Raw genomic sequence first — 21,997 nt, 5'->3', positions numbered from 1 at the left:
TGCCTGAAATGATAAAGAACAAAAAAGAAAAAAAAAGAAAACAGTCTGCTTCCTTAAAAGGACGACACTGTTTAAAATGCTATTGGGTAAATCCATTATTTTCTAACGGCATTAACGATTATTTACCCAAGTACGCGAATATAACGGTAAATTGCCCTCAGGCATGCACATGCCAGGTTTTATGACCTTAATCCGGTTGTAAAAAGTCTGATCGAAGTGTCACGATATAAGCGAAAACAGGGCCGAAGTCTGTAGAATAGAGCGGTAAAATATACTGTCCAAAATTAAGAGACATTAATTATGGACGAAAGCCCATATTTCCGAAAATTAAGAGTCACGAAAAATAAAAAACTTTTGCTAAAAACAGGGTGTCCGAACACGTAAAGTGTCCGAAAACGAAAAGTGTCCAAAAACTTAGAGAAATTACGGTATATGGCATAAAAGCTTTCCATACGACTGAAAAGTTTTCAGCCCAACATGATTGAGCTGCGTCATATAAAAAATGGTCAAAAGGCAAAACGTAGCTCCAGACCCGCCTCCGCATCCGGACGGTATGGTGAGGAGCTACCCTCTCTTAAATAACACCATGCACATTAAATCCCTTGACAACTTATGAATAACTAATTATTTTGTCACGTATGTGGTTGAATCACATCCCATTTATCAAGGTATATCTCACATTATTTACATGATATGGTTTTCTAATAATCTAGTTTTCGAGCATTCTATGAACTATGGATCAGGGGTCCGAGGAAACATGTTTCTAATCGCATTTGTCCTACCGCGGCAGTGTATGTTTTGGACAAATATTACAAAACAAACAAACAAACAAAACAAATATTTTATTTAAGTCTCAATCACATTGCATGTTCATACTACAATTTACATATACAATATAACACAATGACATGAATGTAACCAGTCATTAATGACTTATTAGAGACTGTCCATTTTAAAAGACTTTACATTTAACATGACTACAACTTTTATTAAAAAAAACAAGTTTTCATTCTAATTAAAAACATTTTTACCATTGAAACATACTAAAAGATATTCTAACTAAGACTCTGTTTATACATATATACAGTAAAAATATGGTTATGTCCTAGAGTATAAAAATTGTTTGCGTTCATATAAAATCTTAAAGCAGTTTTGGCAGCAACATATGCGTTATCATTTTTAAAAGTCGCAAGTAATTTTCCATCATCTGACAAATTTTCATAACTGACTCTTGGCATATTATTTGTTACAGAAATAAGTTCTGTTCTACACTCATTGTACAATGGGCAATGATATAGTACGTGCTTTTCATCTTCTACAACATTCTGGCAATAAAGACAACATCTATTTTCTAGTGCTAAATTCTCATATCTTCCCGTCTCAACTCGTAATGGTGCAACACCGCATCTAAATTTTGTAAAAGCTGAACGGTAATTAAAAGGTATATTCATTTTCAAATAATTCTCCGTACAAAAATCTGATTAAACAATTCTGTAAGTTCTCAGCTTATTTCCACTATTTCCTCTGATAGATGTATTTCTAACAATACTTTCCATTTCAACTTTTCAACATCAAACAATTTATCTTCAATGTAGTTAATTACAGGTTTAGAATTGCCACTAGCAAGATTCAACAATTCAATACAATATATATTTTGAAGACACTTTTTCAATCTAAAAAAACTATTTCTAACATTAACATTTTTTGACCACAAAAATACCACTTTATTCTTTCTTGTATTTGGCATGCTCATCACTCTAAAGTATTATCTGAAAACTGCACCCCAGAGTCTAACATTGAGCGGTTTCCAACCCATCTCCCAAATGAAAGCTGCATTTGGAGTATATTTCCCTACCTCAAGAAAGTACCGCATGGCACGGTTGTGGAATGCATTTATACACGAAAAAGACCTGTGCCCCCACAAGAGAGCGCTGTAGCTAATGATAGGCCATACCATACTATCATACATCTTTGTGAAAGTTGAGTACTGGAAACCACCAAATGCTCTGCTCTTTGAAATAATCAGACCAAGAGCATTGGACGCTGACATAGCAACAGTTTGAGCTATCTCATGAAAGTCAAGAAATTCATTTAACACAACACCCAAGTACTTATAGCTATGTACATATTCTAATACATCTGTTCCATGTTTAAAAACATACGACCTAGGTGTCCCATTAGTACGAAAATGAATAATATTTGACTTATCACAGTTTACTGTCATTTTATTTTGAGTACACCAGACTGATAGCTGATTCAACATGAACTGCAAATCCTTGGCATTTTCAGCTAATAATACAACATCATCAGCATATAATAAAATACTAATTTTTGTATCTCCTATCTTGATTCCTTTATCTAAACTATTTATTGTAGAAACCAAATCATTAATATACAAATTAAACAGCATAGATGAGAGGGGGCAACCCTGTTTCAAGCCGCACTTTATATCGAACCAATGCGTGTCGAAGCCATTTAGACGGACGCAACATTTAACATCTTTATACAATGAAAATATGGCTTGAAACAGACTGCCCGCAATCCAAAATCCTGCAACTTTTTCCATAATGTACTTCGATCTAACAATTTGTACGCTTTCTTAAAATCAATAAAGGCGGAAAAAGTGGGAAGCCTTTTGAGTTTACGATTTTCTATAATTGTAGTTAATGACTGTACTTGATCAATAGTGATTTTCCCTTTAACAAAGCCTTTTTGCTCACAACATACAATATTTTCTTGTGTACTCCAGTTTCTTTAATCTAGTATTCAAAAGACTACAATAAGTCTTATTCATACAAGGAGCTAATGTAATACCCCTATAAGAGAGTGGATCTCTAACATCAGACGTAGACGACTTTGGAATATGTGTTATTGTGCCTTTAGACCATTCTGATGGTTCAGTTCCACTAACGCAACATCTATTAAAGATGCTATGCAGCATCGCCAATGCTAGGTCATTCTTCAACAACTCATTCGGTATATCGTCAGGACCAGGTTATGCCAAGTTACAATCCGCGTCAAGAGGGGTCACCCACTAGGTCATCGGAGAAGAAAAAACATTATTACCAGCCTAAAAGCAATATTTACTGTAACAATAATACATCCGATTTATGTGTCGGAGATTCTTTAAGCGTATTGCAATATGATCTTACTTGTGTTTTTACGTTTAGTGCAGATCATTAAAAACGAAATATCATTTGCACGACAATGCCGAATGTGGTAATAAATGATAATAATACTATTAATAAGTCTTAACGTAAATTTTAACAATGTGCATCCTTTTCTAAAAAACGGACAATATTTCAATTGTATGCATTAAATTCAGTATGATTTAGCCGTGATTCGTGTTTGAAATATCACCTGATTGTGTGAAGTCCTCATTGGCTAAATTCATGTAGGTTCTTATCTTGTCATCATACTGAATTATTGCTGTGGAATTTATGTGGTTAGTTGTACTTGATGTTTTAATTTTCAAATCACTTTCATTCCAAGAACAAGATATCAAAAAGTTTGTAAATTGTAACATACATAGTGATATACTGTTCTTATAACAATATCAGCCGGAATACTGTTGATAAACGATTGCAAAATATGTTCGTATAGCTAGTTAAATAAGAAACGTTTCATCTTTATCGCATTGAGTTGTACCAAGATAAGGCACACAATATCACACAGTGTAAAATTTTAAATATAAACGAACCACTGTTCTAATAATGCAAGTTAATAATCACCTTTCTATAATTTCAAGATTAACCATGGTGACTCGTGCAATTTTAACGACAGTGTTAGTCGTTACGTCATTGACTTCAGCGTTTGCGGCGCCTGCGACGGGAGCTTGTCTGTGTGTAACTACGACCGGCGTTAACGTCCGGGAATCAGGTGCGCAGCCTTAAAGAATGTTTAACTAATATGCCCAAGAGGAACATATAAATATGTTTTTGCCACGTACCATTTATGGGACATGTATTTCAAGTGCATATAACCTTTACGAGGGTTGTAGTCGAATATTGGCACATCTCTGTTGTTGGGTACATATGTTAAAATGTTTTGCTGAAATACCATTAATCATTTTTGAAATTCTGATGGACACACAAACGTTTGTACAAAAGCGTTTTATAACATTTATATAAAGTGAGTGACGTCATAAACTTATTTTAGAAGAAAAAATAAAATAAAGGTAGGAACTCAAACTTGTGCGCACGGTATGTTGACGAATGTCGTAAATATCTTAAGACTAATGGCATGACAAACGGGAGATGTATACGTTCTCAAAACATAAATCTATTCACGACATTGTATTGAAGACCATCAGCGATTGGTTAAATAACAAATCAATTAATTTCAATGACCAAGATCAATATTTAAAATTCTCATCGACGCCGAGAGATAGCCGACGTTTGCAAGAAAAAGATATCCATTTCAGGGAAACTGTAGATAATACATTGAATCGTTCTGAATGTGGTGTCACAAATGTTATTTTGTAGCATCAATCCATAGTCACGTGGTCATTCAAGCGACAACGGGGGATTGTTTCCATTATTCCGGACACTCACTAATTGCCGACGGACACACATGGTACCAGCTAGCCAATGTACACGGTCATCAAGTACGTTTCACGTTTTCATTTTCTACATTGCAATATAAGTCACTCTGATGTTTTTTTCTCTTAAATATTTAAAAAAAAGAGTATGATTGGCAGTTTGTCCACGTGAAAATCATACTTTTAATCTGTGCTATCCGTAGGTATTCAACCGCTTGCAGCTGTATTTGTTCTTGTCGTTTTGATTTGTATTTCATTGTTGGTTTTTTTTCTCCAGAAACTCTAAACTGGATTTTTGCTAAGAGAAAGACTTTGTTTAAACAGAAAATATCATAAAAAAGCGGAAAGTGTCGTCCCTGATTAGTATATGCGAACTGCACAGGCTAATCTGGGACAACACTTTACGCACATGCATTAAACCCCTTTTAATAGAGCACGGCCCATATGTAAGTTGATACATGTAATTGACTCCCATTTTTGAATCACAGTTAAGGGTTTAAATGGTTATTTGTTTTCAGTATTATTCTAGTTTACCTATAACTATAAGAATTGTAATTGAAAGCATTTCATTTTGATTAATATATTTGACAAATCAGAATGTTTGGATTGCCTCTGAATTTCTGCACGTGTCGCTGGCGTCTCAATGTACAACTGGTAGTGGCTCTGGTTCTGGTGTATTCGCAACGGGAATGGTTTCTCAGGAATGCCTCCAGTGTATTTGTACGGTAATAGCTTAATTAGTTGCTCTATATTCAGGCACGCACATAAAGGAAACTATATAACCCATCAGTTATATGATTTCCTTCCTATTTTTATCAATTTTTCACTTGTGTCATTGTAATCACATACTTTGACTTATTTTTGTATTTTATTTAAACAATATTTTATTCATGTTTAACTAAAAAGCCACATCTGTGATTTCGTCAAGCTACAATCATAAATTAATTCTTTAAGTGTTGTAAAACTATACGTAATGAGATAAAACGGTATAAGATATATAGTGACTATTATTATGACGGGCTAAAGTGTTTAGCTAGAAAAGAAAGTAAGCTTATTCACATTTATTTGAAATTATACATAAATTATTCTTTATGCAAACCTTTCATTGCAAACCAAAATGTAATAGCAACCTAAATTATAGCAAGAATCTGGATGCCGCCCACTTGGTTGCCATGACGACGTTGGAACTCCTTCCTGCGGCTACTTCCAGATTAAGGAAGTCTACTGGATTGACTGTGGTCGGCCAGGAAACAGTACGAATTAGTACAATAATAACTCTTGTTGTATAACTAAATACACCTTTTAAGTGTAGCGATTTCATTTAAGCTCGATTGCATCTAAGATGTAATGGTTATTTAGAACACATCTAAGCCGTTTCCTGGCCAGAACTTGTAAGTCATATCTTATTATATAAGTGAAGATCTTTACAAACGCTCATTGAGTTAGAATCGAACCATGAGACATTCAAATCTCTATATGCAAACATATGCACTACCCCACCGCGACATAATATGTTTACGGGTTGAACAATAATTATAAAAAAAAGTGTGTATTGTCCAAAACAACTTGAATGTTAAAGTTGACAAGTGATGAACGTCCTTTACGGTCAACATAGCTCGAACACACGTTTTCATTGCCAGGCTGGCCCGAGTGTGCCGCCGACAAGCATTGCTCCTCCCAGTGCGTGCAGAACAATATGAAGCGCTATGCGGCCCACGGGGGTTGCCCCTTGTCCTGCGAGGGGTATGCCCGCATACACAATGGTGGCCCGAATGGCTGCCACAAGGACGCAACATTGGCCTACTGGCATCGCTTACAGTCACACCCTGGCTGCAGTAACGTGCATTAATCAAATGAACTGGCTCGGTATTTACCAGAGCGACTCTGGTCCCTGGCCGTCTTTACCTTATATGGTAATCATAACCATATATGTCACAACACAAACATCTATAAATAAACGTTACGAATGAGTGTAATATGACCATATATGAAGAAAGCGTAATCAAATAACGTGCGAGGGGTACCGAATGGACAAACAAGAAAAAACATCGTTGGAATAATCTCCCATTTTGATTGCACACGAGCTTTCAAACGGTTGAGATCCGGTATTGTAGGGTGCTGGATGTTTCGGTAAATGACCAGTTCGGTAAATTGATTTATAGAGTAAAAGTCGTGGATGTTTCGGTAAATTGATTTTATATAGGAGGTATACCTACAACGAGGTGTTAATGACACCTATTATCGGCTTACAATAACATTAGGGGCATTTATTTGCAAACAGTGGATTAATTTTGATGTACATTAATTGAGTTGTTTGGTACTAATTAAATTATCTGTTTAAATGTACGATGTTTGCAAAGTGTTATTATTAATTATCCAGGCTTGCAACCTATTAAATTTCTAATCGATGGAGGTAAATTATATATTAAGGTCATGATCGTTTTGTATTTTATATATGTTTTTAAACATTTAGTTGATAAATACCTTAATTAAAGCAGTTAAAAAAAATATAATAATGTGGCTCTTACAAGAGGTGGCCTCCACGTGGCAAGAGCTGGGCAACATATTCATTATGTTGGCAAACTACCTCATGTTTATGTAATGGTTAATTTTCGGTGGTTTAAAATAATAAGATCAAATATGTTTGTTTCGTATGTAAATAAATTTCTCGCTTTTTTTTCCTACAAACAGTTCTGCACATAAGGTATTATTCTTAAAATAATCTAGATATTTATGTTTAGATCGTGAACATGCTTTAACACTGGTGGCCGAGTTTTTACATACACGACCAGTAACTTTCAAACTGTGAAATAAACAAACGTTTTCCTTCTTTAATCATGTTTACCAAAAAATACTGGTGGTGACATCAAAGGATGTTTATTTGTGGTAAAAATAACATTATTATGTAATTAGGTAATTATAAAATTATCATGGTCATTGTCAAATAAGAAATCAATGAGAGGATGAAGAGAAAATTTTCGCGGGTTATCGAGTAATTATGGTAAGTGTTGTTGCTCAAATGTTAAAGTATGTATATAGGCAGATGATTTCTTTTACTGTATCATACAATCATGGCTGAACATCCATGTATTTACTGCAATATTGAGGTCATTTCTCGTGCGCACGCTATTGCATGTGATTCATGTGGAAGATGGAGTCACCGTAGACACACCATTTATTTATTGAACCGATTTGTTAGGGCAAAAAATGATATCAGTTATTTTGGCCGTAAAACCCATTGTTCCAGTACAGTAGTCAGGTGCCAGTGTATTAATTTGATAAGATAATGATCATCACGGCAGCTTGCTATTACACAGTGTATTCATTCGGCTGGCGTTGTGTTATATGTCAATTTTATCAGTTTTCAAGTATGTGTATCTCTTCGCTTAACTCAACGTTCAATGACACGCGCACTTAACATAATTATAAAACATAACGCGTATCATTATATTACTTTTTATTAATTACGTACACGTTTTAAATTTTATATATTGTTTTTTTGTGTGTTTTTCGCAACCAGAAAGAAATAATAAAACATATAAATAAATATAAAATTCAACATGAAACCTTTATTCTTTAATCATAAAAAACTTTTTAAAATAGCATTAAACGTAATTGCAGAGCTTACATTTATTCCGCCATAAATCATTATTTCTTATTTTTACTATTATGTTATAATTTTGTTAATTAAATAAAAGCACCAATTTAAAAACCAAACAACAGTATTGCGTTATTTAAATCGTAAAATTAACTAAATTCTTTACCTTAGGCATGGCATTAATTACTCAACTCAAAAGTAATCCACAGTTTGCAAATAAATGCCCCCAATGTTATTGTAAGCCGATAATAGGTGTCATTAACACCTCGTTGTAGGTATACCTCCTATATAAAATCAATTTACCGAAACATCCACGACTTTTACTCTATAAATCAATTTACCGAACTGGTCATTTACCGAAACATCCATAACCCGTATTGTATACGTTTGTGACATTGTTTTGAGATCAAGAAGTCATTTCGGCGCTTATATATTTCAGTTTTGTTTTTGAACTTGCAATAGCTATCTTTTAATTGTGATTTGGTGTATTTCGACGTTGTAAAGTGTATAATTCAAAGTGGCATTCATTTTCGCGACCTAGTCCTAGTACATGTGTAACTCGGTGTGAGTGAACGAAGGATTTGTGTTTACTTTTCACCTTAAGTTCAACTGTGCGTTTTATTACCCATTTTGTGATCTATTAAAAACACGTGCTTCGCGCATTTGGACACTTACAGTGTGTTTTACACTAGTGCAATAATTGACGCTTTTGATGTGTTTATAGTGACTGTGTGATATTTGCATTGATTGAACACTTACCAGTGGATTGCAATTTTGAGTGACACTTTAATACTAATTATTAAAAAACAGGTGCTTCGCGCATTTGGACACATTCAGTGTGTTACACACTAGTGCAATAATTGACACTTTTGACATGTTCATAGTGGTATTTGCACTGAACACTGACCAGTGTATTGCAATTTTGACACTTATTGATTATTGAAAACTAGTGCTTTTTAACTTGTGTGACCTTTATTTTTATTAAAGCATGATTGATCTGTTTTGTTTATATTCTTTTTGTGTAGTTAGATACACATAAGACAAATTTAGTCGTCCTTATTAGTCTTGTTGCAATAGTATTGTTAAGGTAGTATTTGGGTTGTTAAGACTTGTCTTTTTATAATTAGTAGATTTATTACGCAGGCTCTTTTGAACAGGATGCAGTGTTGTGTCAGGAAGCATTTTCCTTTTATTTTTTCAGGTGCCCAAGACAGGAGAAAAGTGAACCGTATTGCTGGGGACTCCAATGCTCATCGGATTAAGGATATTCTTCCTGACGATATAGCTGTCAAATGCCTGCCAATCTCTAATGAGAATATGTAATGACAATGGTATAGAACAGTAATTACAGTTTCAGGTTTGTTTCTATTAATGGTATCACATGTACACATTTTTCTAAACGTTAAAACGAAATGATTAATGAAATAAACAAAAGGTTACCGTTTAAACGGTATCCATATGTCAGTTATAAAAGCGTCATTGACATCGCATTTCCAAACTGAAAGTAATGATTATTTCCAGAAGTTATATTCAGATCATAACCCATTTGGGCAATGACGTCATATTAAAACCAACTGTTCTTGCCGTTGTTGAGTCATTGGGTACACATTTTCTACTTACATGCCGTAGTATTTTATAACAAAGACAAATAAATATTGATCCCACATTTCTTCAATAAGACTACACCTGTGTAAATTTTTTATTGTTTTCTACCTAACAAGATGTACATAAAAACGAGTATCTGTTTATTAAATTAAAAGTGAATGCGGATGAATAAATGTCGGAAAAAATTTCCTCATGCACGTTGTGCTGACGCGCGTCAAATGTTCAACACAATTCGGGGAATGATCATGCAACAAATAGCTGGAAAATTTTCCCGAGCACTTTGTGTGTCAAATATTGAAGACGTCTAGGTCGTACATGGTGTTTTGTTATGTTTACGCTGTTGTGGATAAGGGCCATCTGGCACACATGATACAAATGTATACGGTACCAGTCTTTTTTTAACAGCTTTTAATAAGTTTTGCAACATTGTAACGTAATGAACTAAAATGGATTATGTTGATATCAACAGTCGTTTAAATGTTTACTGTTTTTGTAAACATTTTTGAGAAAACACGAATTGCCACCATTTAAACGTGATACTCATAGTTTCTATAAATGATGTAATTATTTCATTTCTTTATACTTAAACAGTTCAAATGTCAAGTCCTAAGCTTCGTATGATTACAGTATTTGTCATCAATATAAAGTTAAACTTATTATGCTGATGTGCAATGATTGGCATCATTGCGTTTTCTAACTAATTTGCATGGTTATATATTTTATTTAAGCGTGTGGAATATTTTACAGATTGTAGGGAATTGTAATTGCAAACTTTTCATTTTAATCTTGAGGCAAAGCATGAATTTTCCTTGTGTATTCATTCATGTATATTTGTGATTTATTTACACAGACATTCGCCAACTCTGTTTTCAAAGGTGCCAAATTTTCTTGTGATCGTTTTCGCCATGCATTGTTGAGAGACTTGCGGAAGATGGATGTTCAACAGCTGTATCTTCATCTAGGCTCAAATGACATTCTTACGAATGAAGCGGTGTTTTACCGGTACATATATAATTATAAAAAAAGCTTTGATATTTAAATTTAATGTAGTTGTTTCCCATAACTATATAAATTTGCAAACCTAACATTTTACATGGTTTATTCCTCAATGAGTCATGGAAACTTGCAATCATTTTAGAAGTGTTATCTAGTTTCTAATTTATAAATAAAGCATTTCACAATATTTTCTATTATCCATGTTAATTTGACATTTTATGCTCCCCCAAAAAATTTGGGGGGGAGCATATAGTCGCCGCTTCGTCAGTCCGTCTGTCCGTCCGTGAACAATTTTTGTCTGGGCTATTTCTCAGCAACTAAAGGCCGGAATTAAATGAAACTTAATGGGAAGCTTCACTATTAAGAGGAAATGTGCATATTATCAGCGGGTTCTGGTCGGATGATTTGTCACTGAGTTATGGCCCTTTTAAATTTTCTATTAACTGTACATATAGTGCAATTCTTGTCAGGGCTATTTCTCAGCAATTAATGACCGGAATTCAATGAAACTTTATGGGAAGATTTACTACCAAGAGGAGATGTGCATATTATAAGCCAGTTCTGGTCCGATGATTTGTCACAGAGTTATGGCCCTTTGAAATTTTCCATTTACTGTACATATAGTGCAATTCTTGTCCGGGCTATTTCTCAGCAACTAATGACTGGAATTCAATGAAACTTTATGGGAAGTATCACTACCAAGAGGAGATGTGCATATTATCAGCGGGTTCTGGTCGAATGATTTTTCACAGAGTTATGGCCCTTTGAAATTTTCCATTGTACATATAGAGCAATTCTTGTCCAAGCAATTTCTCAGCAACTTATTACGGGAATTCAATGAAACTTTATGGGAAGCATCACTACCAAGAGGAGATGTGCATATTATCAGCCGGTTCTAGTCGAATGATTTTCCACAGAGTTATGGCCATTTGAAATTTTCCATTGTACATATACTGCAATTCTTGTCCGAGCTATTTCTCAGCAACTTATTACATGAATTTAATGAAATTTTATGGGAAGCTTCACTACCAACAGGAGATGTGCATATTATAAGCCGGTTATGGTCGGATGATTTTTCACAGAGTTATGGCCCTTTGAAATTTTCTATAAACTGTACATATAGTGCAATTCTTGTCCGGGCTATTTCTCCCCAACTACTGACTGGAATACAATGAAGCTTTATGGGAAGCTTAACTACCTTGAGGAGATGCGCATGTTATTAGTGGGTTCTGGTTAGATTATTTATTTACAGAGTTATGGCCCTTTGAAATTTTTAAGTTACTAAACCATCCATTGTATTATTTTGGCCAAAGTTATGCCCCTCAAGACGTTTTCTTTTATCTGAATATATAGTGCAATATTGTGACAAAAAAACCTTTGTGGAGCATCACCCGTCTCAAACGGTTTCTTGTTTCATTATTTGCTGTCTACAATTAATTTTACATGAAATAGCAAATGTTTTATTTATGCGCATAATATTAACAATATAATTATACATATTTGTTTATGTAACTATTTTGATAGGTAAGTCAGTCTGCAAAGAAAAAGAACACATTTGTATATATTTTACTCCACATTTTTTATGCCCCCTTTCGAAGAAAAGTGGGTATATAGTTTTCGCACTGTCTGTCTGTCTGTCACACTTTTCTTGTCCGCTCTCTAATTCAAATAGTTTTCATCTGATCTTTACCAAACTTGGTCAAAAGTTGTATCTAGGCAATATCTAGGTCAAGCTCGAATATGGGCCATGCCGGGTCAAAAACTAGACCATGGGGTCACTTAGTGCATTTTAAGGTTTAAGCATGGTGTCTGCTCTCTAATTGAAGTAGTTTTCATCTGATCTTTACCAAACATGGTCAGAAGTTGTATCAAGACAACATCTAGGTCATGTTCGAATATGGGTCATGCCGGGTCAAAAACTAGGACACAGGGTCACTTAGTGCATTTCAAGGATTAAGTATGGTGCCCGCTCTCTAGTTTGGGACTTATTTTGCATTTCTATATTAACGTTTTTTATGCCGCCGAAAGAGGGCATATAGTGATCGCACTGTCCTTCCGTCTGTTTATCTGATGTCTGTGTGTCCGTCCGTCACACTTTGTGTTTAGGTTTCGAAAAATGCTCATAACTTCTTTTGTCGCTTCAGATGTAACATTCATATTTGATATGCATGTGTACGTGGACAAGGCCTTTCCATACGCACACAAATTTTTACCCCATGACCTTGACCTTAGGGTCCGTGTTTAGGGTTCAAAAAATGCATTTAGATTTCGAAAAATGCTCATAATTTCTATCAAAGCATTTATTGGGGGCATACGTCATCCTATGGAGACAGATCTTGTTTAACAATTTAATTGAAAATAATATGTTGTCAACATGAAGTGTATATATGCAAGATCACATTCCCAGTGACAACAACTCTTTTATTGTTGACTGTATTTTAGCTGGACTATTATATATGAAATATATATAGTGGAGCTATCCTACTCACCCCTGCGTTGGCGTTTCCGTGAGCGTGCAAATGTTAAAGTTTGCGTACTACTTCAAATATTTTCAATGTCCATTGACATAGCTTTCATATTTTGCATACTTGTTTACCAACATGATTCCAACCTATAAACAAGAGCAGACCACTGTATCAAGCATTTTGACAGAATTATTGCCCCTTTTATACTTAGAATATGCATATTATTGATAAATCTATGTTAAATTGTGCGTACTACCCCAAATATTTCCTATGTCCTTTAACATATTGCTTTGTTATATTGCATACTTGTTTACCAACATGACCTTTAACCTACAAACAAGAGCAGACCACTTAATCAAGCATTTTGATAGAAAAACGGCCCCTTTTATACTCAGAATATGCATATTATTGATAAATCTATGTTAAAGTTTGCGTACTACCCCAAATATTTCCTATGTCCTTTGACATATTGCTATTATATTTTGCATACTTTTTTACCAACATGATCCCAACCTATAAACAAGATTAGACCACTGAATCAAGCATTTTGATAGAATTATGGCCCCTTTTTTACTTTGAGAATTGGACATTTTGCTTAAATTCACATAACTTCTTTATTTATGATAAGATTTTATTAATACTTTGACAAAACAACACTTACCTCAATACCACAATGGATTCCACCCGTGCAATACCAGTGCTCCAGCTAGGCCTAAATCGAAGGGCGCCCCGCCCTGCCCTCCCGAACCTCCGCCCTGACCTTACTAGGGCCCCCCCTTCCCTTAAAAAAAATATTATTTTTTTTTTACATATGATGATTAATAAATCTCTTATTAAAATACATTGTAATTAATTTATTCCTCATTGTAGTAATTAGATTTGAATTGTTTAATGACAATGGAAATAATTTATTCTTACAATTATTGATAACACATAAATTAACATGCATGAGGAAGCATTCTAGAAACGCCCGCGCGCATGAAAGTGCCCTTTTGACAAAATACTGCGCGTCCAAAGTGCCCTTTTGACAAAAAATCCCCCTGCCCTTTTCAAATCCTAGCTGCAGCACTGCAATACCCCACGCCCCAACCCAGAATCCCTGCCCCCCCCCCCCACCCCCCCCCCCAATTTTTTGTTTTCCTTTTTTTATTTTTGAAAGATCGTCAGATCGTCTAATAAATGACCACACCCTACGTTATACCCCCCTCTCAACCCCCCTACCCCCTCCCCAAATTTTTATTTTTTTTCCCTTTTTTATTTTTGAAAGATCATCTAATAAATTATTGAATATGAACAATTTCCCCATGATGGCTTACGTTATACTGTCAAGCACTCGAATAGTCGAGCGCGCTGTCCTCTGACAGCTCTTGTTATCTATTTTTATTAATGAAAATGATTGTATTGAAATAATTTCAGAGATGTAGCTGACTTGTGCGATTTGGTGCATCAGGTCAGTACAGACACTGAGGTTGTCTTTTGCAAAGTTTTCTGAATAAAATACACTGAATTTAGTGGTTTGATAAAAATAGAAAATGCCCAGAGCCAGTAGCACTGACACTTGCAGTGTGATATAAGAAATGGCAAAAATATTTTGAACCTTCTCCCATAACAGATATCTCCCTGTTAGCTAACAAACGTTTTTTTGACTGATAGTTCAGTCACATAAATGTGAGGGGACTGTCAGGATGTGTTTTTTTTTAAATAATAATTATTGATTAAGTGATAAGAAAATATTGAAATTGTGTTCATTGTTATTTGAACTAACTTTAAGAAAGTATTGAAATTGTGTACATTGTTATTTGAACTAACTTGCTTACATTACGTGCATTTCAAGGATTAAGTATGGTGTCCGCTCTCTAGTTTGGGACTTATTTTGCATTTCTGGATTAACTTTTTTTATGCCGCCGAAGGAGGGCATATAGTGATCGAACTGTCCTTATGTCTGTTTGTCTGATGTCTGTCTGTCCGTCACACTTTGTGTTTAGGTTTCGAAAAATGCTCATAACTTCTTTTGTCGCTTCAGATGTAACATTCATATTTGATATGCACGTGTATATGGACAAGGCCTTTCCATTCCCACACAAATTTTTACCCCATGACCTTGACCTTAGGGTCCGCGTTTAGGGTTCGAAAAATGCTCATAATTTCTATCAAATCATTTATTGGGGGCATACGTCATCCTATGGAGACAGCTCTTGTTTTACAATTTAATTGAAAGTAATATATATGTTTTCTTATCTAAGTTAATGTCAAAGTTCTTGTTTAGTAGGTATTTATTGGTTAAAATGATGAAAAATAAATGTTAAATATATTTTTATGTTTCACAAAGTTTTATATTTAAAGGAGGCGCACAATCGGTGTCCAGAATGCAGGGTTGTTTGCTCCAACGAAGACGCTTTGCTGAGCCACTTCTGCAGTCGCCACATCAAGCAACCAGAGACTGGAAAAGAGAGTAAAATTAAGCTGATAGGCTCACCAATGGTATGACTTTAAATCACTAACTTGTGTATGCTTGACAAGCATTTTATGTACAAATAAAGTAACAAAAAAAGGAGGTCAACACATGCACTTTCCCATATAATGCTTTCTGTATCTTTTAGCAACTAATGACACGATTTTGTGTTGACATACTCAATATGATAGTTATAGCCCTATATAACTGGTATTTTCATTTTAGTTAATCTTTCTATTTTATTAAACCTGTTTGTTTTGGCTAGATTGCTTGAAAAACACAACCAGGATTATTTTTATGCCCCCGGATCGAAAGATCGGGGGTATATTGTTTTTGGCCTGTCTGTCATTGTATGTGTCCATGTGTGTGTGTGTGTGTGTGTGTCCCAAAACTTTAACCAAAATTTTAACCTTCATCATAACTTTTGCAATATTGAACATAGCAACTTGATTTTTGGCATGCATGTGTCTCTCATGGAGCTGCACATTTTGAGTGGTGAAATGTCAAAGTTAAGGTCATCCTTCAGGGTCAAAGGTAAAAAAAAATAATTCAAAAACTTTAACCAAAACTTTAACCTTCTTCATAACTTTTGCAATATTGAACGTAGCAACTTGATATTTGGCATGCATGTGTATCTCATGGAGCTGCACATTTTGAGTGGTGAAAGATCAAGGTCATCCTTAAAGGTCAAAGGTAAAAAAAATAATCAAAGTGGCGCATTAGGGGGCATTGTGTTTCTGACAACCACATTTCTTGTTAGCATTGTCTTACCCCTGTTACATGCAATGTACATGTTGCTTATTAAATTGGAAACCCTGGTTTGCATGAGAATATTTTGCAAAACATAGTTGAAAAAACATACATGTATACAAACTTAGTCATTACTGTTAGTATAATGAGCACCTCTATTTCTGAATATTTTGATTGGATGGTTATGCGCCTTTATGCGTGTGTCACATTTATGTATGTGAAAGTGTGTAATTAGACAAAAGAATTTATATTTTTTTATTTTTTGGGTAACAATCACTTATTTTAGAGTTATTTATAAGTAAATCTTACAGATTGCATCTGCTAATCATGAACTCAACGAAGTCAGCTCAAGGAAGTGGAAGGCATGCTTGGAAAATAGAAGTTTCCATTATGAAGGCAAATTTTAGTATATTTCAAATTTGTAATCAAATGAAGTAACAAGATCTTGAATGAAAATTTGATTGAACATTTGTTATCTGTCAAGAGAAACAGTTTGAAGCGAATGAATTAAGTATTGCCTATTGTCTATAAGTTAATTGTGTGACCTGAACCCTGTGAGGGATATTACTTATTTTTATACGCCGGTTTTGAAAAAAAGGTTTCACCCTTGGCGGGCGGCGGCGTCCATAACAGTGTCCACTCTCTAATTCAAATAGTTTTCATCTGATCTTCACCAAACTTGGTCAGAAGTTGTATCTAGACAATATCTAGGTCAAGTTTGAATATGGGTCATGCCAGGTCAAAAACTAGGTCACGGGGTCACTTAGTGCATTTGAAGGATTTAGCATTGGTGGCTCTCTAATTGGAGTAGTTTTCATCTGATCTTTACCAAATTTGGTCATAAGTTGTGTGTAAATGATATATAGGTCAAGTTCAAATATGGGTTATGCCGGGTCAAAAACTAGGTCGCGAGGTCACTTAGAGCATTTCATGCATTTCGCATGGTGTCTGCTCTCTAATTGAAGTAGTTTTCATCCAATCTTCACAAGCAGTCAGAAGTTTTATCTAGACAATATCTAAGTCAAGTTCAATTATGGGTCATGCCGGGTCAAAAACAAGGTCAGGGGTTCACTTAGTACATTTCAAGGATTTAGCATGGTGTAAGCTCTCAAATTGAAGTAGTTATCATCCGATCTTCACCAAATTTGGTCAGAAATTGTGTCAAAATGGTATCTAGGTCAAGTTCAAATATGGGTCACGCCAGGTCAAAAACTAGGTCACGAGGTTACTTAGTGCATTTCAAGCATTTAGCACGGTGTCCACTCTCTTATTGAAGTAGTTTTCATCTGATCTTCAACAAATGTGGTCAGAAGTTGTATCTAGACAATATCTAGTTCAAGTTCAAATATGGGTCATGCTGGGTCAAAAACTAGTTCACAGGGTGCATTTCAAGGATTTAGCATGGTGTAAGCTCTTTAATTGAAAGAGTTTTCATCCGATCTTCACCAAATTTGGGCAGAAGTTGTGTCTTAATGATATCTAAGTCAAGTTCAGATATAGGTCATGCCGGGTCGAAAACTAGGTCACTTAGTGCATTTCCAGCGTTTAGCATGGTGTCCAAAACCTTCAAACGGGTGTATCTTGTGACAGTTTAGCACTCTTGTTTATTACATTAAAGCCACACACCTTGAAATGAAATACATGTTACTCAGTACATATAGATGCAATTTGAAAGTGTGCAAAATTGTCATTAAATCTATAGCCTAGTTAGCAAGTAATTTATTTTTTTAAATTTTCAAACTGAATGTATGATTTGTATACGTACATGTTCAATTCGAGAAACACAATTATTTTTAAGTTTTAAAGCACAAGAAAGACGGATTTCTACCTTGCAACCACCAGATATATTCTAATTGGCAAAGATAAAATATGTTTCTTATTTATATCCAAATTTACTATGCCAGATATTTCATTTCAAGGTGTGTGGTTTTAAGGAATGTTTTTTAAATGGGTATATTACGAAGATCTGCACAGCCAGGGTGATATTAACCTTCAGATGTTAAAGCTTTCTAAGAATTTTAAGGCTTGCCTTTTATACTTGAAATGATAAATCATTAACATGTTTTGTTTTTTAGGAACATACAAACATTTCCCACCCACCATGTGGATCAAGATGTTTGGGCTGATGATTCTGGGTCGTATGTGTGGACAAGGTGGTCCTCATTACATCATGATGCAGCTGTGTATTCAACAACATGTTAACCTGTCCCAGCGGATGTTGATGCTCTTAAATGATGTTGAGAAAAATCCAGGACCGGTACTTTATGACAAAATATACATCGTTTATTGAATAACTATATATATTTATTTTAACATTAAAGTGATTTTTTTCTTGCATTTTTGTGCCTTTTGTTACTGAGAACTATTTTATCATATGTTGGTGATTGAAACCCAGGACCTGTAAGTGCTTCTTAATATTTGCAACAAATGACAAATCATGTTAAGTTTTTGAAACATCTGTTTTTTGTTCAGTTAAAGGACATATTGAACTCACTAATTGCTAAGTTAACTTAGATGCATCAAGTTTTTATTGATGATTTCTACTTTCTGTTGAATCATTATCCTTTCCAAAGCCAGAGAGATATAGTGTTGGCGTTTTCCATCGGTCAGTCTGTCAGTCCATCCATCTGTTTGTTACAAACAATTTAGGGCTTCAAATCATGAATTTAATAAGATTTCAACATGGAAAAATAAGTGTATGCCATATTCATACAATAGTGCAAATTTACTTTTTTTCTTTCTTTTTAGATTAGTTATTAACAGAAGAACAGAACAGTAACATACTTTTATTACATTAACAGAGGCTCTGATTAGATGTGTATCTGCGTAAAGAACTCATAGAAAATATCAATATATAAATAAATAAAACAAAAATAGAGTTAAAAAAATCATGGTGAAATCCACAATACACACCAAGAGCTATTAGTAGGCTTATCTCCATTGACTTATTTCACAGTAAATCTCTTTTTTTTGCCTTTTCATTAACATTTTCAATCAAAAATAACATTTGTGAAAAACTTAGTCAATGATTATAACTAAAGTTAAAAATGTGGACACTGTATGTTAATTGACTTTGGCTTCCAATCTGCAGTTTACAAAGTTGCTTGTTATAGCAGTATTCGTGCAAATGGATATCCTGCAAGGAAGACTTCCACTCCATAGGACAGCAAGATGCACATATCATCTCTCATATGGTTCAAGAGAAATGCTGTAGATGGGGAGACTGTACCAAAGTCCTGAGCTTTAATAGTCTTGAAATCCATGAACTTAAACATCTCTATGATGTGAGTTTAGCACTGTGTATGAACTGGTGTTGCTTCATTTTCTGCATATCTTTATCTCAGTCTTCTCTAGTTTTGATGGTCAAATACATATTGTCTGCCAGTTTTTTCCCCCAATACTGCCGTTCATCGTTTGCTTGCATCAAGAGTTTTAAAAGAAATTAAAACTCATTTGTTTAGTTAGAATCTTATGAAAGACTTAAATGGCCATGTTTAATACAATTGTATAACAACATATACGAGCTAAAAAAATAGTTGGAATAATTAATGTATATATGAACATAACAAATTTACTTAAAATCATAGGTCTTGTTTTTGTCTGCCACTATAAGAACCAGAACATATTTCGGACATTCGAGGATTGACTTGCTGTGTTAGAGGATCATCAGGTGATGGAAGAAACCAGGCTTTTTTCGACTCGATGTAGATGAAACCTGATCGACATGCTCATCTTGGTTGAGTAAGCCTGGGTTGAGTGTGTCCAAAAAGTAGGTAACCTGGTGCAATCTTAGGAAAACATTGTAACCAGATCCAGGTTTATTTGACTGACAGACCGATGGACAGTGGGTCAACCGTAAATCCCTTCATGTGAAAACGGTAGGGACAAAATAAATATCACATTGCTTTTCTGAGTTCATTTGTAAACCAAGTTTTATCACAAAATTAAAATGGTCAATGTATTATTTTGTGTATTTAAAAATTATGTGAATATTAAGTTTCATGAAATCTTACTGAGTTTTCTCAATTTTAGCTACTATTCGGACATGGACTGACGGACAAATGGGCAACAATGTCGCAATTTGTATACCAAGTTTTATAAGAATTGTTTCATAAAAGAAACCAATGTGTCTGTTCTATGTCAAGGTAACTACTAGGATGAAATACACAAAAAGATTTTGGTTCACAATAGGGTAGGCTCCGCGTGCCGTGAACCGGGCAACAGCTTTTGTCATTTAACATTTGTGTTATAATGGCATAAGCTGGCAGATACCCTTTAACTTTAACGATGTTTTCCGATAATTTCTCGGAAAATACAATCTAGCAATTTTTATTTAATTTAGATTACTAAAAATTAATATTATATTTATGCCCCCCTTGGAAGAAGAGGGGTATATTGTTTTGCACATGTCAGTTGGTTGGTCCACCAGATGGTTTCCTGATGATAACTCAAGAACGCTTTGGCCTAGGATCATGAAACTTCATAGGTTTATTGATCTCGAAATAGTAAAATGGTTTCCGGATGATAACTCAAGAACACTTACGCCTAGGATCATGAAACTTCATAGGTACATTGATGATGACTCGCAGATGACCTCTATTGATTTGCAGGTCACTAAGTCAAAGGTCAAGGTCACAGTGACTCGAAATAGAAAAATGGTTTCCGGATGATAACTCATAAATGCTTACGCCTAGGGTCATAAAATAAAAAAATCAGAGGTACATTGATAATGACTGGCAGATGACCCCCTTCATAGGTACATTGATAATGACTGGCAGAAGACCCCTATTGATTTTCAGGTCACTAGGTCAAAGATTAAGGTCATAGTGACTCAAAACAGTTTAATGGTTTCCTGTTGATAGCTCAAGAATACTTAGGTCTATGATCATGAAACTTCTCAAGTACATTGATCATGACTGGCAGATGACCCCTATTGATTTTCAGGTCACTAGGTCAAAAGTCAAGTTCACAGTGACAAAAACGTATTCACAATGGCTGCCACTACAACTGACAGCCCATAGGGGGGGGGGGGGCATGCATGTTTTACAAACAGCCCTTGTTCTGTGTTAAAATTATGTACACGTCTGCGTTAAATAAATATGTTCACATTTGAAATAAAGCTAATAATGTGTATTGTTGTTATTAGTAATTTGAACCGAATTGCTCTGTGGGAAGTAAAAGTACTATCAACCAGACCTAAATATGTGGGTAATTAAAGAGCACGAGAAAAGATGAAAATTAAGTTAGCTCAACCATTTAAGCAATATTACTGGGTCACACTTTTTACGATGCAAAATCTGAAGGGTCCCTAGACTATGATGATTACTTACACGAGGAGTGTCCTATTCATTGCTGCCGCATGATCCTATCAGTAACGAATTAACGCTTGTATCGTTAAAGCAAGTCGTATATTCACGTTTATAAATATTTAAATAGAAAATAAAGGTTTAGTTGTCGCATATCCACCGCATGATGTGTTTCTTATAAAGTGCACGTATATTCAAACCGAACAATTTTGTCCTTAGATAAAAATATACTACATGTGATCATATGTGGCCTCACAAGACTTATTATGAATTTATTATATCGCC

At 34.7% G+C, this 21,997-nt stretch overlaps 2 protein-coding genes across 6 annotated transcripts in view; both read left to right on the top strand.

The window, feature by feature from the left end:
- The first annotated feature begins 3,358 nt into the window (after positions 1-3,358).
- The window catches only part of LOC127834453 (lysozyme-like), a 36,546-nt gene continuing 17,907 nt past the window's right edge, over positions 3,359-21,997 (top strand). Inside the window, exons 1-6 of the mRNA XM_052360303.1 lie at positions 3,359-3,394; positions 3,749-3,879; positions 4,485-4,606; positions 5,137-5,265; positions 5,682-5,793; positions 6,181-6,414. Coding sequence (XP_052216263.1) covers positions 3,756-3,879; positions 4,485-4,606; positions 5,137-5,265; positions 5,682-5,793; positions 6,181-6,389 — 696 coding nt within the window. The 5' untranslated portion in view covers positions 3,359-3,394; positions 3,749-3,755 and the 3' untranslated portion in view covers positions 6,390-6,414. The remainder of the gene's footprint in view (positions 3,395-3,748; positions 3,880-4,484; positions 4,607-5,136; positions 5,266-5,681; positions 5,794-6,180; positions 6,415-21,997) is intronic.
- On the top strand, positions 6,627-19,065 carry LOC127834459 (uncharacterized). Of its 5 annotated transcripts, none has more exons than XM_052360333.1 (7): positions 6,627-6,645; positions 9,340-9,469; positions 10,619-10,745; positions 14,621-14,654; positions 15,548-15,685; positions 16,718-16,802; positions 18,482-19,065. In XM_052360333.1, the coding sequence occupies exons 2-7, from the start codon at positions 9,448-9,450 to the stop codon at positions 18,694-18,696; spliced, it is 621 nt and encodes a 206-aa protein (XP_052216293.1). In that variant the 5' UTR covers positions 6,627-6,645; positions 9,340-9,447; the 3' UTR covers positions 18,697-19,065. The 5 variants fall into 5 exon arrangements, with proteins under 5 accessions (XP_052216293.1, XP_052216283.1, XP_052216307.1 ...); XM_052360323.1 differs by having other exon boundaries at positions 10,594-10,745; XM_052360347.1 differs by lacking the exon at positions 6,627-6,645 and having other exon boundaries at positions 9,199-9,495.

The sequence above is a fragment of the Dreissena polymorpha genome, chromosome 1 (assembly GCF_020536995.1).
Source record: "Dreissena polymorpha isolate Duluth1 chromosome 1, UMN_Dpol_1.0, whole genome shotgun sequence".
NCBI lineage: Eukaryota > Metazoa > Mollusca > Bivalvia > Myida > Dreissenidae > Dreissena > Dreissena polymorpha.
The sequence above is the reverse complement of the archived record's forward strand: the minus strand, read 5'-3'. Positions and strand labels throughout refer to the sequence as shown.

Bases quoted from the DNA above. Each gene is read 5' to 3' on its own strand.
- LOC127834459 (XM_052360317.1), top strand. From the start codon at position 10,567: ATGTATATTTGTGATTTATTTACACAGACATTCGCCAACTCTGTTTTC. The intron at 14,655-15,547 runs GTCAGTACAGAC...TTATATTTAAAG, and splicing joins TGTGCGATTTGGTGCATCAG to GAGGCGCACAATCGGTGTCC. The intron at 16,803-18,481 runs GCAAATTTTAGT...TTTGTTTTTTAG, and splicing joins TAGAAGTTTCCATTATGAAG to GAACATACAAACATTTCCCA.